The 15,956-nt window shown below is 52.5% G+C and overlaps 1 protein-coding gene across 1 annotated transcript; it reads right to left on the bottom strand.

Annotated features, from left to right (window-relative positions):
* Positions 1-776: 776 nt before the first annotated feature.
* Positions 777-14,237, bottom strand: CCDC197 (coiled-coil domain containing 197). Its single transcript, XM_047796626.1, has 7 exons — positions 13,999-14,237; positions 12,503-12,585; positions 10,944-11,122; positions 8,600-8,710; positions 6,597-6,671; positions 6,213-6,323; positions 777-1,889 (listed from the first exon to the last, which is right to left on the bottom strand). Exons 1-7 carry the CDS (start codon positions 14,103-14,105, stop codon positions 1,686-1,688), a joined length of 870 nt encoding a protein of 289 aa, XP_047652582.1. The 5' UTR covers positions 14,106-14,237; the 3' UTR covers positions 777-1,685.
* Positions 14,238-15,956: the final 1,719 nt, after the last annotated feature.

Raw genomic sequence — 15,956 nt, 5'->3', positions numbered from 1 at the left:
AAACAGAGAGACTCCCTGCAGTGGACTGGATGTTCCTTCTCCCCCAAATGCCTACGCTGAAGTCCTCGCCCCAGTGTGATGGTGTTAGGAGGAGAGGGCCTCTGGGTCGGGATTAGGTCGTGAAGGGGGAGCCCTCCGGAATGGGATTAGTGTCCTTTCACAAGAGACTCCAGGGGACTCCATCAGCCCTTCCACCCTGTGAACCAGGAAGGGGCTCTCACCAGACACTGATCCTGCGGGTGCCTTGATCTTTGGCTTCCAGCCTCCAGGACGATGAAGCATCAACGTCCGTTGTGTAAACCACCTGCCGTATGGCATTTTTTATAGCAGCCAGAACAGACTAAGACACCCCCAAGTATGGGCTCTGGACCAAAGCCCAAACCTCGTAGCCCTGGCTGCGGACTCCATGGCGGCTCCCCTGCCCATCATCTCAGGCTGCCCGCCAGGTTCTTTGTGCTCCAGCCAAACCCGAAGGGCCTATCCTGTGTTTCCTTTCCATCCTTCAGCCCTCCTCCAACCCCTTCCTTCTGAAATCTGCCTCAGGCCCTACCTAGGATGCCCTCTTTGCTCCAAAGGGCTGAGAGACCAGAAGCTCAAAATGATGCCATCTCCCCAGTCCCTGTTTTATTTAAATTGCTCTGAAGACCTGACTCCACAGAACCTGCATTATTAGATTTAGCTTCCCTAATTGATTCAGTGGCCCCGTCCTACTCAGCCCCCAACCCTCCCTCCCTCTGAGCTTCCTGTCCCCTCTCCCAACAGCCCCTGGAGCACAGCAGATCCTTAGCAGGCACGGACTGAATAGCAGCATCTGTTCTGAAACTCCCCTTTGAAAGCAAATTTGCTGACTTGCCCCTGTTGGCTGCAAATCAGTTGCTCTGAACTTAAACGTTTACCTAAATCAGTTTACATCAGAAGACCCCAGAAGTGAATTCCTTTCGGGGCTGTGGAGGTGGCTAGGATGGTTTTTACTCAAGGGGCGCAATAACACCAAACCAGTGCTGCCCAGGCAGACCAAGTATTTCCAACCTTGACCTAGAGCAGCGGGCCAGAGTGGGAACTCCCTTATACATTCCGGCACCCAATTTCCCAGGTGGGAAACCAGCCTGGAGAGGGCCTTGGCCTTGCCGCTGTCTCCCTGAGTGGAACACTCGTTCCAGGCAGCTCTGGGACCCTTGGGTGCAGAAGGCACCGACCTGGAATTCAGCTTCTGGGAGCCAGTGATGAGCTGCCCCCTACAAACTGAGAACCACAGTCTGCTGTGGGCGAGGCGGGCTCTCTGCCTCCTATGGCTGCAGGTGGCTCTTTGTGAGAATTTCCTGTGACTCGGGCATTCCCAGGAGGCAGGCATCCATCCAAGCACCTTGGCCTCAGATGGACCCACTCGTGACAGTGAGAGTGAACCCCCAACCCCCTTCCACGCTGAGACTTCCCACCTTACAGCAGCTCCAACTCAGGAAACTCTCTCCTGCCCATGGTCCCAGGCAGGTTCACCCTGATCCCTGCCAATCCCCCAAGGTGGGGAACAGCCCCCCTCTACCGCAGCTGACCCCAGGATCCTGCCTGCCCTCTCCCTGCCCCCAGGCTGGCTTCCACCCACTCAGGAGGCTGGTGGTGAAAAATGGAGGCCAAGCGGGTAAGGAGATGGTCGTGATGCTGGCAGGGCTGCGTGGCCACGGGCGGTGTCAGAACAGGCTGGAGCACTCTGAAGTCTGGGGGCCGGGAAAGGGGCTCCTGGGGATTAAGTCTTGACTCTTCGAATGTCTCCTGAAGGGCCTGGGGTACCTTCGGAGGCCCTGGTCTTTGGGGTTGTCCTCTGACCAGCACGCTCTGGGTCCCCTGAGCAGTGAGATGAATCTCACAGTCTCCATTTTGTCCAAAATAAATTCCTGGAAGGAAAAAGAAATCTCTCTTACCTGACTGTGTTCTGGGCCCTGGAGCTACTTCCCAGGGGCCAAAGCACCAGCAAAGGTTGACCGGCATCTCCCACAGCTTTCACAAGGGCCCTGCAAAGGAGGTGGTATCCATGCCAATTGGCAAATGAGCCAACTGAGGCTCAGAGAGGTTGAGTGACTTGCCCAAAGCTCTACAGCCCCACGGTGGCAGAACTGGATGACTCAGAGTCCGGGTCCTGGTGGGTCTCCCTGAATGTGGGTGCCTGCCTCTTCTCGCTGCTTCTTCCAAGAAGCCCACCCTGACTGCCCTCATTTCTTAAGGGCCAGGTGACCTTTATTGGCCCCCATCTCTAACTCGTTCCCCTGGCACAACGCCGAGCCAAGGGGGTGACTCTTAAGTCTTGACGGCGCCATCCCTGCGGGGGATCTTTGGGATCCGCTACATCACCTGCTAATTTCTTGCTTTTTCTTGGGAAGAAGATGAAATGAATACACTGGGAGTATTTAGGCAAATGAACCCTCCCTCAAGTGTTCATCATTCCTATCACAACGTGAAGGAGCTACACCCAGGGGATGCCAATTATGTGGCCTTCGGTGTGAATGGTGCCCCAGGAGCTGTGCCACAGAGCAGAGCGGCTCTGATACTGCCTGTGAAATTCTTGCAAGATATTCTCTCAACTAAGAGGCAGACGTGCTCACTTTGATTTTTGCTGCTGGACAATACTGGACACTGGTCTTGCTCCCGTGGAAGGCAAGTTATGACATAGGACAGAACCACCAGTGTTGAAACTGGCAGACAGGGGAGGGTGGAAAGAATGGGTCCTTGTGGTTCCACTGAGGCCCAGGTCACGCCAGACATGAAATCTACCCATTCAGTGAACTTCCATGTATGACCCAAGACGTGCTGTTCTGAGAGTCAAACGACCTCGACAAGGAAGAATAAGGCTGGGGGACTCACTTCCCAATGACAAGACTTAGCACAAAGCTGTAGTGATCCAGACAGTGTGGTCCTGGCTAAGGACAGACATGTAGGCCGATGGAATTGGATTGAGAGTTCAGAAAGAAGCCTTCATATCTACGGCCGATTGATTTTTGACAAGGATGAGGAGACAATTCAATGAGCAAAGAGTAGCTCTTTTCAGCAAATGGTTTCAGGATAACTGAATATCTTTATGCAAAAGAATGAAATCAGACCCCTATCTCCTACCATATATAAAAGCTAACTACCTAACTAAACTCAAAACTAAACTACTTGACTAAACGCAAAAGCATTTGCACATTCATTTCGTTGTGGCCCAGCGATAAGCACCTGGAGTTGTTACTGCAGTGGCTCTGGCTGCTGTTGTGGTACAGGCTTGAACCCTGGCCTGGGAATTTCCATATACCGTGGGCTCAAAAAAAACAAAACAAAACAAACAAACAAAAACCATAAACAGAATGAAAAGACAACCCACAGAATGGAGAAAATATTTGCAAAAAAAAAAAAAAGTGACCGACAAGGGATTAATCTCCAAAATATACAAGCAGCTCATGTAGTTCAATATAAAAAACAATCCAATCAAAAATGGGCAGAAGATCTAAATAGACAGTTCTCCAAAGAAGACATACAGATGGCCAAAAAAAGCACATAAAAAGATGCTCAACATCGCTAATTATTAGAAAAATGCAAATGAAAACGACAATGAGGCATCACCTCACACGGGTCAGAATGGTCATCATCAAAAAGTTTTCAAGTAACAAATGCTGGAGAGGGTGTGGAGAAAAGGGAACCCTCCTACTCTGTTGGTGGGAATGTAAATTGGAACAACTGCTATGGAGAACAGTATGAAAGTTCCTTCAGAACTAAATATAGACCTACCCTATGATCCAGCAATCCCACTCCTGGGAATATATCCAGAGAAAACCATAATTCAAAAAGATTCATAAACCCCTGTGTTCACTGCAGCACTATTTATAATAGCTAAGACATGGAAACAGCCTAGATGTCAAAACAGCTTGGATCCTGTGTTGCTGTGGCTGTGGTGTAGGCGGGCAGCTGCAGCTCCATTTTGACCCCTGGCCTGGGAACCGCCATATGCTGTGCGTGCCGCCATAACAAAGACAAATATATTCATATATATGAATTAATTTAAAATGTAATAAAATGATACAAATGAACTTATTTACAAAACAGAAACAGACTCACAGACTTAGAAAACAAATTTATGGTTACCGAAGGGGAAAGGTTACAGGGAGGGATAAATTCAGAATTTGGGATTAACATATACATGCTATTATATATAAAACAGACCATCAACAAGGACCTACTGTATGGGGAACTCTAGTCAATATTCTATAATAGCCTATATGGGAAAAGAATCTTAAAAAAGAATGGATATGCATATACATAACGGATATGTATACTCTATGTATATATGGCTATATATAAAACTGAATCAATTCACTGCACATCTGAAACTAAAAAAACATTGTAAAATCAGCTATATTCCAATATAAAATAAAAATTGAAAAGTTCCTAAAAATGGGTCATAAACCTAAATATTGGAGCCAAAACGATTGGCTTCTTACAAGAAAACTTAGCTGTAAATCTTCATGACCCTGGATTAGGCAATCATTGCTTAGATGCGGCCTAAAGCTCAAGTGACCAAAATAAAAATATGTAATTTGGGTTTCATCAACATGGAAATCTTTGTGCTTTCAAGGATATCATCCAAGTGAAAAGACAACCTATGGAGTGAGAGAAAATATTCTCAAATCAGGTAGTTGATAAGGAACTTGAATCCAGAATACATCAGGAATATTTACAACCCAACAAGAAGAAGATAAACAATCCAACTGAAAAATGGGCAAAGGATTGGAATCGAGATTTCTTCAAAGGAGATATACAAAGGACCACTAAACACATGAAAGGAGGCACAACATTATAAACCGTCAGGGAAATTTTTGCAAATCAAAACCACGCCGAGCTATCACTTCACACCCACTAGGATGGCTAAATTATAAAAGCAGACAACCAAGGGTTAACCAGGCAATGGAGAAACTGGAACCCTCATACCTGGATCCTAGGATTGTAAAATTATGCAGCCACTTTGGGGAAACAATTTGGCAGTGCCTCAAAATGTGCAACACAGAGTTACCACCTGACTCTGAAATGCCACTCCTAGGCATGTATGCAAGGTAACTGAAAGATATGTCCGCACAAAAACATGGGCATGCATGTTCATAGCAGCCTGATTCATCATAGCCCCCAAATGAAAACAACCCAAATGGCCATCAGCTAATGAATGGATCAACAAAACGGGGTCGATCCATCCAATGGAATATTACTCAGTCGTAAAGAGGAATGAATTATGATTCATGCTACAATGTGAATGAAACCTGAAGACCTTATACAAAGTGACAGAAGCCAGATACAAATTGTATTCTGGGGAGGTGAGGAAAAGATTCAGGAATTAGATGCTCAAGGTGGCTGTGCAATTCTGACCGTACCGAAAACACTAACATGTACGCATTAAAAGGGGAAATGATAGGGTATGTGAATGACATCTCAATAAAGCTATTATTAAAAATAAAACGATATGCTGTTGTGGGTCACGTGGCCTCCGTTCCTGCAGCATCAGCATTTTGACAGATGCGGCTTTGGTCCTGGTGGGGATCTTCCCAGTGAGAAGGGGAAGTTCAGTGGACGTGACAAGAGTCTGAGGTCTGAAATGAGGACCCTGGAATGTATATGTGTATATATATATATGTGTATATATATATATGACTGGGTCACTTTGCTGTACCGCAGAAATTGACAAAACATTGTAAATCAGCTATACTTTAATTAAAAATTTTTTTTAAATAAAAAATGAGGACCCTGCACAGAGGCTCCCTTGGTCACTGAAATGCCCTCCCTGTGTAAACATGAGACCCATCCGTGTGCATCTTGGTGTGTTTGTTTGCATGTCATGTGTGTCTGTGTATGCTGCAAGTGTATTGTAGGGTGTGCAAGAGCCCACCCGTATGTGAGTGCCTGTATGAGTGTGTACCCTGTGTGTGTGTGTGTGTGTGTGTGAGCTGTACTGGGCTGGGGCTACACATTCAGACCAGGAAGAGCAGGAGTTCCTTTACAGCCCTCTGACCCTGCACCTCATGGGTGCTCTTTACAAGTTGTCGAGAGGCCAGAAGAGACCTGAGACCCCCGCTAGACCCCCGTAGGAGCCATGCATCCGGGGAGCGAGGGGCGAATAGAGTGGCCAACCACGGATGCACCAGGAGCCGAGGCCCAGGGCAGGGCAGGTGGGAGGCCAGCCCCGGGGCAGCGGGAGTCCTCACCTGGATCAGGTCGAGCTTGGAGAAGAGGCCCCTGGGCACATCGTGGGCAGAGGGGCAGCACCGCTGGGCCATGCTGTTGATGGCCATTTGCATGTAGCTGAGCAGCTGCTTCTGCAGGAGGAGGAACAGGCTTGGCTTTTCCCAGAATCCCCTGCCCCGCTGTCCCCAGCTCACTCAGGCCAGAGGAGTGTCCTGGGGCCAGGAGCCACCTTCTCAGCCTGCACAGAGGCTCCACGCCTAGAGGGGCGAGTCCCTCCCCTGCTGGGGACCAGTGGGACCCTGGACCGACTAACTTCCCAGAGGGTCCTCCTGGCTAGGGACACCTGTGCTCCACACCCGGGGAAGGGGCCAGGAGGGGACATCAGGGAACCCAGGGCTCCTCACCCTCGGCAGCACCAGAGTCCTGGGCTTCAGGCCTTCAGGGTTGTGATTGGCTGCGGTAGCAGCCTTGCTTCCCACCTTAAAGAGAAAGATCCAGAAAGAGCTCTATAGACTGTGGCCAATCCAGTGCCCCCCAAAGCTCCTTGGTGGGATGTCAGCAGCTCACAGACCCCAACTCCCTTAGGATCCCACGGAGCCCAAGAGAGTCCCACGTTTGCTGACTGCACCGTGCCCAGCTGGCATGGGGGCCTAGCCCTTGGCCTTCCCTTCCTCCTGCTCCCGTGTCCTCCCAGCAGCCCCCAGGCCAGAAGGGCACGGGCTCTGGTATGGGGAGGACCCGGGAGTCTGGAGAGTAACCAGAGTGGTTAGTTTTGTTTTTTGTTTTTGTTTTTTCATTTTGCTTTTGGCAAGGATGTTCTATTTTTTGATGAAAACCACGTTAATAGCAATTCCATAAAAACAAACACGTAAACAAGGCCAGTACGGAGCAGCTCAAGGCATTCAACCCAGAAATCCTTGCTGCTGGCCATGGACTTCGGCCCCGACTTACTCTTTCCGAGCCTCACTCTTCTCACCTGTGACAAAGGTAAGAGTAAGCATCAGCCGTATTGAGGCGTGCACGCGCCAGGCCCTGGACGGGACGGGACGTCCCAGCTGGTTCTCGCTACAGCCCCGTCCTTGACTACCTGTGGCCCCTGTCCTCACATCTGTAAAGCTCCATCCGCCTCGTCTTAGAGAAGCCCTTTGAAAGCTAGTGGCCGCCCTGGAGAGGTAAGCGGGTAAGTGGGGTGTGTGTGTGTGTGTGTGTGTGTGTATGTGGGGGTGTGTGTGTATGGTGTGTCTGTATGTGTGGGGTGTGTGTATGGTGTGTGTGTGTGTGGTATGTCTGTTTGTTTGTGGAGTGTGTATGGTGTGTGGGGTGTGTGCATGGTGTGTCGGGTATGTGTGTGTGTGGTATGTCTGTATGTGTGGGGGGGGTATGTGTGTGAGGTATGTGTGTGTGTGGTGTATGTTTGTGTGTGTGTGTGCTATGTCTGGATGTGTGTGTGTGGTATGTCTGTGTGTGTGTGCTATGTCTGGATGTGTGTGTGTGTGTGTGTGTGTGGTATGTCTGGATGTGTGTGGGGGGGTATGTCTGGATGTGTGTGTGTGTGTGTGGTATGTCTGTATATGGGTGTGTGGGGTATGGTGTGAGTGTGTGTGCTATGTCTGGATGTGTGTGTGTGTGTGTGTGTATGTGTGTGGTATGTCTGTATATGGGTGTGTGGGGTATGGTGTGTGTGTGTGTGCTATGTCTGGATGTGTGTGTGTGTGTGTGTGTGTATGTGTGTGGTATGTCTGTATATGGGTGTGTGGGGTATGGTGTGTGTGTGTGCTATGTCTGGATGTATGCTATATCTGGATGTGCGTGTGTGTGTGTGTGCTATGTCTGTATATGGGTGTGTGGGGCATGGGGTGTGTGTGTGTGTGTGTGCTATGTCTGTATATGGGTGTGTGGGGCATGGTGTGTGTGTGTGTGCTATGTCTGGATGTGTGTGTGTGTGTGTGTGTGTGGTATGTCTGTATATGGGTGTGTGGGGTATGTGTGTGTGTGTGTGCTATGTCTGGATGTGTGTATGTGTGTGTGTGTGTGGTATGTCTGTATATGGGTGTGTGGGGTATGGTGTGTGTGTGTGTGCTATGTCTGGATGTGTGTATGTGTGTGTGTGTGTGGTATGTCTGTATATGGGTGTGTGGGGTATGGTGTGTGTGTGTGTGCTATGTCTGGATGTGTGTGTGTGTGTGTGTGCTATGTCTGGATGTGTGTGTGTGTGTGTGCTATGTCTGGATGTGTGTGTGTGTGTGTGTGTGTGCTATGTCTGTATATGGGTGTGTGGGGCATGGGGTGTGTGTGTGTGTGTGTGTGTGTGCTATGTCTGGATGTGTGTGTGTCGGGGGAGGACGTTTACTGAGAGGACAGCAGCCCCTGCCCTGCCCCCCGGCCCCAGCCAGTAGACGGGACTCACCTCGGAGCTGCCTGTGTCTTTCTGGGAAGTGACATCGTGTTCCAACTGCTGCCACTGCTCCTGCTGGAGGTGACACCTCTTCTGCAGCTGGCACAGCTGGATCTTGAGGCTCTGCGGTGAGGGGCTGGGTCACCTCGGTGCATCTGCCCTGGGCCTGAGGAGCTGGCTGCTCAGGGCAGTGCCCATGATGGAGGTGGAGGAGGGGAGAGTTCTGGGTGCCCAGGGTCCTTCCTCTCAGGCACCGGGGATGCAGGAACAGACATGCCCAGGCCGACTGGGTTGGAATCCCAACCCAGCCCCCGGAGCCCCGTTTTCCTCACGTAACCAGGGGCACCAGTCTGGGCCCTTCCAGCCACAGGGGCTGCTTGCTCCACACCAGGGAGCAAAGCTCCGAAGCCTCCTGCGGCCAGGCCCGCAGGGCACAGGCTGTGCTGGGGGCCCTCCCTCTCCAGGCCCCGTGGGGATGTGTTTGGAAGGCACAGGATATACATGTGTCCTCGCTTCCTTCTCTAAGCCCTGGTTTCCTTACTTTGAAAATAAGAAAAATAGCATGAGCGGGACTAAGGTGCAACATTTAACTCAGAATTAATATGAACAATATTTCAGGAGTTCCTGTTGTGGCTCAGACGGTTAAGAACCGTAGTAGTATCCACGAGGGTGCGGGTTCGATCCCTGGCCTCGCTCAATGGGTGAAGTATCTGGTGCCGCTGTGAGCTGTGGCGTAGGTTGCAGAGGCAGCTTGGATCCGGCGTTGCTGTGGCTTTGGTGCTGGCTGGCAGCTATAGCTCCAATTCGAACCCTAGCCTGGGAACTTCCATATGCTGCAGGTGAGGCACTAAAAAGGGAAAAAATATTTTAATATAAGGTTTACAAAAAATCAAACTTAATGCAAAAAAATCCGTGATGAACAAAATACTAAAATTTTCAGTAAAGTCGGGATCCAACCTGCTCTTGTAGGCTCACCTCTCTCCCCTCCTCCAGTCTCAGCCTTAGGAATAGAAACACCTACCTGTCGGCACTGGGGTGAGATTTAAAAGAGACTGGAGTTCCTGTTGTGGCTCGGTGGAAGCGAATCTGACTAGCATCCATGAGGATGCAGGGTTGATCCCTGGCCTTGCTCAGTGGGTTAAGGATCTGGGCTTGCCACGAGCTGGGGTGTAGGTCGTAGACACCCAGCTCAGATCTGACACTGCTGTGGCTGTGGTGTAGGCCTTGCAGCTGCAGCTCTGATTCTACCCCTAGCCTGGGAACCTCCACATGCCTCAGGTGTGGCCCTAAAAAAATGACAGATAGATAGATAGACAGATAGATAGATAGATAGATAGATAGATAGATAGATAGATAGATAGATAAAGGATAAAGCAATTTAAGCACTTCCCACGGTGCCCTGTTCACACAGGAAAAAAAGGAGCAAAATGGTGTAGGGTTATGGTGCTGCCACGAGGGGGCGGGCACCAGCTGCAAACGCCAAGCCAGCTCCTTTGCAAGAATCGACCCACCTGCCAACCTTTCTCCCTGTGACCCCTTCCTTTGTCCTCTGCGTGTCCCCAGGCCCCAGGTGCAGCACTTTCATCGGGCCATGCCTTTGCCAGGGCAGTTTTTTTCTGCATGGAATGCCCGTCTCTACTGGCTAAACGTCAAAGAGTAACCAAAAACGAGAGAGGATTGCTCGGGGCTCTGACTTGGAGCCCGTCTGGGTTTGGTGTCTCCCAACAGCTTACCAGCTAGGTTGCATTGCCCCCCCCCCGACAGGTGCAGAAACTGAGTCCAGAGGGTACAAACGTGCCCAGGGTCATGCAGCTAGTCTGAGCGGAGTTGGAATTTGAGCCCCAACCTCTCTGAATCCAGAACTCCTGGCTTTTCTACCACGAAGAACAACTTTCTTCTTCTTTTTTTTCTTTCTGTTTTTCTCCTTCCTTCCTTCCTTCCTTTCTTCCTCTCTCTCTCTCTCTCTCTCTTTGCCGCACTTGAAGTTCCCTGGCTAGGGGTTGAATCAGAGCTGCAGCTGCCAGCCTATACCACAGCCATGGCAATGCCGGATCCTTAACCCACTGAGAAAAGCTAGGGATTGAACTCGTGTCCTCATGGATTCTAGTCAGGTTCATTATTGTTGAGCCACAATGGGAACTCCCAAGAACACCTTTTAAGCATAAACTGAGCTTCTCTCAAGCAGAAGGGGAGGGAAAGGGGTACAGAGCAAGGCTCTGGAGAGACAACCCCACCCAGACCCCCTCGGCAGCCCACCCCTCTTCCAGGCCTTCCCTGAGGGGGCAGAGGGAGGGGGGTCCCTCTACCCCAGGTCTCTGGGCCAAGGGGGATGGGCCAGGCTTCAGGCAGCTGTTACCGGGATAAGAGCCCTATGGCCTTCCTCTAGAGACTCCAGGCTCCGGTGGACAGCCTGGTTCATCCTGGAGAAGGCCTCCAGATGCTTCTGGATGTCCTGGCTGACTGTGAAGAGCTTCCTGTAGTGCTCCACCAGGGCCTCCACCAGGGCCTCCGCTGGCTCCTCCCCCTGGCTGGAGCCTATGGAGACAGTGCGCAGAATGGGGGGTGCAGAATGCCCAGCCCTCCTCTGCCCCCCCCCCCCGCAGTGATGCTAATGAGGTGGGTGGGATTTTGCTGTTGATTGACATTCCTACTAGAGCCCCAGAGTCCAGAGGTGCATAAGGGAGAGGAGCCCCATCACCCACCTCCGGCTTCGGCTGAGGAGACCAAGGATTCTGGAGCAAAGCTGCCCAGTGAGGCGGGAGACTGCCCACCCTCCCCCACCCCAGGAGAAACGGCTCCCTGGGGGATCCTGCAGGAAGAGGACAGGGATTGTTGCTGAGCTGAGGGATGGGGTCCCAGCTTTGGTGTTTACTCTTTCTGGATGGGTTGAACAGCGCTGAGTTGCTGAATTAGACTAGGAGGCTGTAGCAGCACTGGGTGCTGGGTTGGCTTCCAGCCCCTTGCCTGACCTGGAGCCCTGCACCCCTCCTTGGCTTGGTGCTCAAGGCTCCTTGGTGCTGTTCAAGCTTCTAATCACCTTCCAGCACCCCCTGCCAGGTCCTGGCACTCCAGCACACTGGAACTCACCATCCTTAAGCCCACCCCGCAGGACCATGGTGCCAGCCTACGTTTTGCTGGTCCCTCTGCCTGCAATGCTGTTCCCCTTTGCTGAACTCCTTTGACCCCCATGAGGGGCCCCCTCCTCCAGAAAGCCTTCCTTGACCTCCAGGGAAGCTTCCCTCAGGCTCCTACAGATCCGTAGCACTTAGCACAGTGCCCCTGAAATCAGACAAGCATCTGAGACCCAGCCTCACCACTTCCCGGCTGGGCAACCTTGGGCAAATTACTTAACCTCTCTGAACCTGGGTAACACAATTCTCAGAGGCTCATAAGGAGGGGTAAAAAAAATTTTTTTTTACCAAAGTGTTTAGCCCAGAATAAATATTTCATAAGCAGTAATAGTTATTTTTAATATTGATGCTGCTGAGATGAGAATAATGATGCTAATAACACAAATCCTTGTGTTGTCTCTCCTTCTCTTTCCTGTCAAGTTCCCAGCACTGGTAACAGTCGACTCTGGTACAAATCAGGATAACACAACACAAAAACCCATTTCAGATGTCTGTGTTATTTTAGTTCCTAACAGCTAAACCAAAGACAAATGAGATAATAACAATCAAAGCTGACATGGACCAGGCCCAAGCCAAAGACCGGGCATTGTGCTTCGTGCCCATGACGGTTGAACTCATTGTACAGAGATGTCGAGGCCACGCCGCTGGTGCCCAGGCGGGATGGACCACCATGGCATCAGCCTTGGGTACCCATTCTGTTGGCGGGAGGTCACATGAGCCCCGGTCCTGAGGCTGGGAGGTGGCCGCAGAGAGGACAGGCTTTCTGGAGGAGGGGCATACGTACCCTGGGGGATTTTCTCGAGGACTTTGATCAGATAGTCTTCGAAAAGCTTGTACTTCACCACCTGTCTCTTCAGCTTCCTCTGCCTGGAGGGACATTTCAGGACCAGTGAGAGCCACACACAAGGATGTGGTCTGGAAACTCCCAGGTCAGGACCCCTTGCGAGGGTTATCCTCTGAGGATCCGCTGGGACCTGCGCTGGGCCAGTCACCCCCCCCCCCGCCACCCCGCCATCAGCAGGCTGCTGAGTTGAATCTCTCCACCCCATCTTACTGCTAAGGAAACGGAGCTACAAGCAGATAAATAGATGCCTGTGGTCCAGCCCTGAGGAAGGGGCCTGAGCAAGAGCGAGGCTGGGTCTTCCCGGTGTGGGGTCTATGGAGCCTCTCCTGCAGGTGGCGGGTGGCCTGAGCCCCCACCAGCTGGGGACCCGGCCAGGGGCTTCACCTCTGTGCCTGGGTGGCCCATCTGTAACAAGGTAACCACACCCTCCCTCACAGGCTGGCAGGGACCAGCACTGGGTCTGAGGTCGGGGCCCCAGCAGCTGCCAGAGGGGAGATGGCCACGTGTGGCTGCCCAGTCCTGCTTGACACCACTAAGCAAGATGAATCTCAAATAGGTTGCCTGCCGCCCCCCGCCCCCCACCCCGCACCCATTCAAGGTCATTGGTCAAGGGCAGAGGGCGGGCGTTCCTGCTGTTGCACAACAAGATCGGTGGGGTCTTGGGAGCGCTGGGATGCAGCTTCGATCTTTGGCCTGACACAGTGGGTTAAAGGAGCTGTGGCTTGGGTTTGACTGTGGCTCGGATCTGATCCCTGGCTTGGGAACTTCACATGCCCTGGGGCAGCCAAAAAACGAAAAAAGAAGGGGCAGAGGGAGAAGCGGGGCAGGGCTGTGGTGGTATCTCTGTGGGACCGCGGAGTGCCACAGGGCAGGCCGCTCTGTCCCGTAGGATCTGTTGCCTCATTCATACAATCCTGGAAAATGCAGGAAAAACTTGTCTCCCCCCTCCCCCGCCAAATACCACGGGGGTAGGGGGCACTGTGAGCCAAATACTAAACCTTATTGGCATTGGGAAGCCCTATGAGAAGCTGATAGAAGGGTTGGATCTTTTCTCCATAAAATTGCTCACAGATGCATCCTTGTGCATCTAATCCAGGCTTTTGAGAACCGCCTGAGGGCAAGAACCCAGGGTCAGAAGCAGGGTGGCAACTTCGCAGGTTGATTGTGGAATGGCTGAGCTGGCAGGTGCCCTGCATTGGTGATGGGAGACTAAGCTTGCGCAGGGCCTGGGACTCGCCCGAGGTCTAAGGTCAGAGGACGGGAGCCGAGCCCCTCATTCCCCTCACCACTCACAAACCAGCTGCCCCTCCTGATTTGTTCCCAGGCATCTGTCCCCTTCCTGCCCTTTTGCTGTCCCGACCTCTTCAGGCATTTTTGCTCAGTCCCAGCCACTTAGCCCACTGCTGGTGGCACAGGGGGCATGGGATAACTCTTACTTTGCCTGGAGCTGGCAGAGTTCCTGGAACAGCACCTGTAGGTCCCTGTCCTTGTCGCCAGTATCACTTGGGCCAGCCCCCTTGCCTGTGTCCGTGGCCACTGGCATTGCCTCTCACCACCTCCGGCTGCGCTGGAGGATGAGAGCCCCGTGAGCCAGGCAGGAGGCAGGTAGCTGGCGCAGCAAGAGTCAAGACAGGAGCTTTCTCTTCTGATCCTCCTGGCCGTCCTCAGAAGCCAGGTTACATTCCCACTTCATAGAAAAGGAAGTAGAGGTTCAGAGGGGGTCCTTGTGACCAGCTCAAGGATATACTACGTGGCTGAATTTGAACTTGGGCTTCATGGACTCCAAAGGCTGGGGTCTTTGAGCTGTGCCCCCTGCTCTAGAGGGACCAAATGTGCCATTCTGCAGTGGCATCATTGTCTTTGTCACCTTGTAATGGGGACGGCTCCATCGTGGTTAAGTCCCAAGACTGCCAAGGTTCCTGGCCCTGCCAGCAGGTGCTGGCTTCCACGTGCCTTCAGGAAAGAGCCCGTGGGTCAGAGCTGGGGACTGGTTCAGAGAGTCGCCCATGTAAGGAGGCACTTTTGTCATCTATGTCTACCTGCCCATCCCTCCGGCCATTTAGGTATATAAATGACATCACTGACACTTTGGAGAAGCTCATGGTCAAGCTGGGAAGGTGGCCTCATTCATAGGTTGTTTCAACACAGCTTTGTAAAGAGTTTCCAGGCCGCTCGCCTAAGTCTGGTTGCTAATGATGAAAACTAGAACGCCTCCCTAAGCCTGCCATTCATTGGCATCTGTTGGGCACGTGGAAGGAGCAGGGAGAGAAGGTGAGGAGCCACGCACTCAGCACTTCCGGTCCTGAGCATCAGGCCTGGGTACCTGAGCCCTGGGGGGGGGGGCAGCTGACTCACTCAACAGCTCCAGGAGTACAAAGCCACAGCGAGGCCGTGACATCACAATGCTGGCTGCTGTCCTCATGACATGTCCACTGCAGGATCCACCTGTGGGGGGAGGGCTCGATTCCTGGAGGTCCCGTGGCCCTTCCCATCCCTGCCTCCCCGGTTTAGGTCCCAAGAAGGGGTGCAGAGATGTTGGTGACCCCAGGGGAGCCTCGGGCTATTTTTGTTTTTCTTCCAAGGCTGTCACCAGTAGTAAGGGATGGGGGGGTGTCTTTCTTGATGTCTCCACTTTGTGAGGGTCCCAAATCCCACTGGCCTGGCCTGCCTCCCGCCCCTTTTGCCTCCTTTTACCTGATTTTGGATCATTATAGCTCGAGCACTTCCCCAGCTGGGACACTCAGCAACCATGCAGAGCTCTGGCCTCCGGCAGGGGAGTCGGGGGAATCAAAGGAGACTTCGGGACCCAAACCTGGCCCTTCCCATGCCTATGGCTTGGCCCTACTACCTGGTGTTGGAGCATCAGGGCCTGAGCCGCTGGGGGGAGCTGGGCCCAGTGCCCACCCGATAAACCTGCTCCATTCACTGCCCGAATAGCTAGCCAGGTCTTTCCCATCCATCAGAGCCAGGGCTCTGCAGGGGGCAACCTGTGAAGTCAATGCCTCAGGATGGTTCCCGAAGAAGTGGCCGGGGTGGGGGTGGGGTGGGGGGGGCTGCAGTGAGGTCAGAGGCAGAGGGAGGGGCTGGGTAGGGGCACAGACAGGGTTGGGGCTGAGGGTAGGGGGCAGGTGGATCTGTGGCCGGAGCTGGGCAGGGCCTGGGGCTATGACTAAGGCTGGGGCTGGAGTGCTGGCCAACCCAGAGGAGCTGGGCTTCTTGTTATTCTGGGACAATTCCCTGTCTCCCATTCCTTATCAATTCCCCTCAGGACCCCTCATGAGTGGGCAGTGGATGTGGTCCTAGGTGGTGGAGGAGCCCCTGGGCTGGTCCCAGGGGAGCTGCCTGTCTGCCCCTCCCTGGTTCTGGCCCATCAAACATGGGCTGAGACCAGCTG

Source organism: Phacochoerus africanus, chromosome 9 (genome assembly GCF_016906955.1).
Source record: "Phacochoerus africanus isolate WHEZ1 chromosome 9, ROS_Pafr_v1, whole genome shotgun sequence".
In the NCBI taxonomy this organism is placed as follows: domain Eukaryota; kingdom Metazoa; phylum Chordata; class Mammalia; order Artiodactyla; family Suidae; genus Phacochoerus; species Phacochoerus africanus.
This window is presented reverse-complemented; position numbering and strand designations above follow the sequence as displayed.

What these genes read in the sequence shown, in the direction of transcription:
- CCDC197 (XM_047796626.1), bottom strand. Translation starts at nt 14,105, where the DNA reads ATGCCAGTGGCCACGGACACAGGCAAGGGGGCTGGCCCAAGTGATACT. An exon ending in CCTCGAGAAAATCCCCCAGG is followed by an intron (nt 11,123 to 12,502) that starts GTACGTATGCCC and finishes CTGTCTCCATAG; the next exon opens with GCTCCAGCCAGGGGGAGGAG. An exon ending in GGACTCTGGTGCTGCCGAGG is followed by an intron (nt 6,324 to 6,596) that starts GTGAGGAGCCCT and finishes CTCCTCCTGCAG; the next exon opens with AAGCAGCTGCTCAGCTACAT.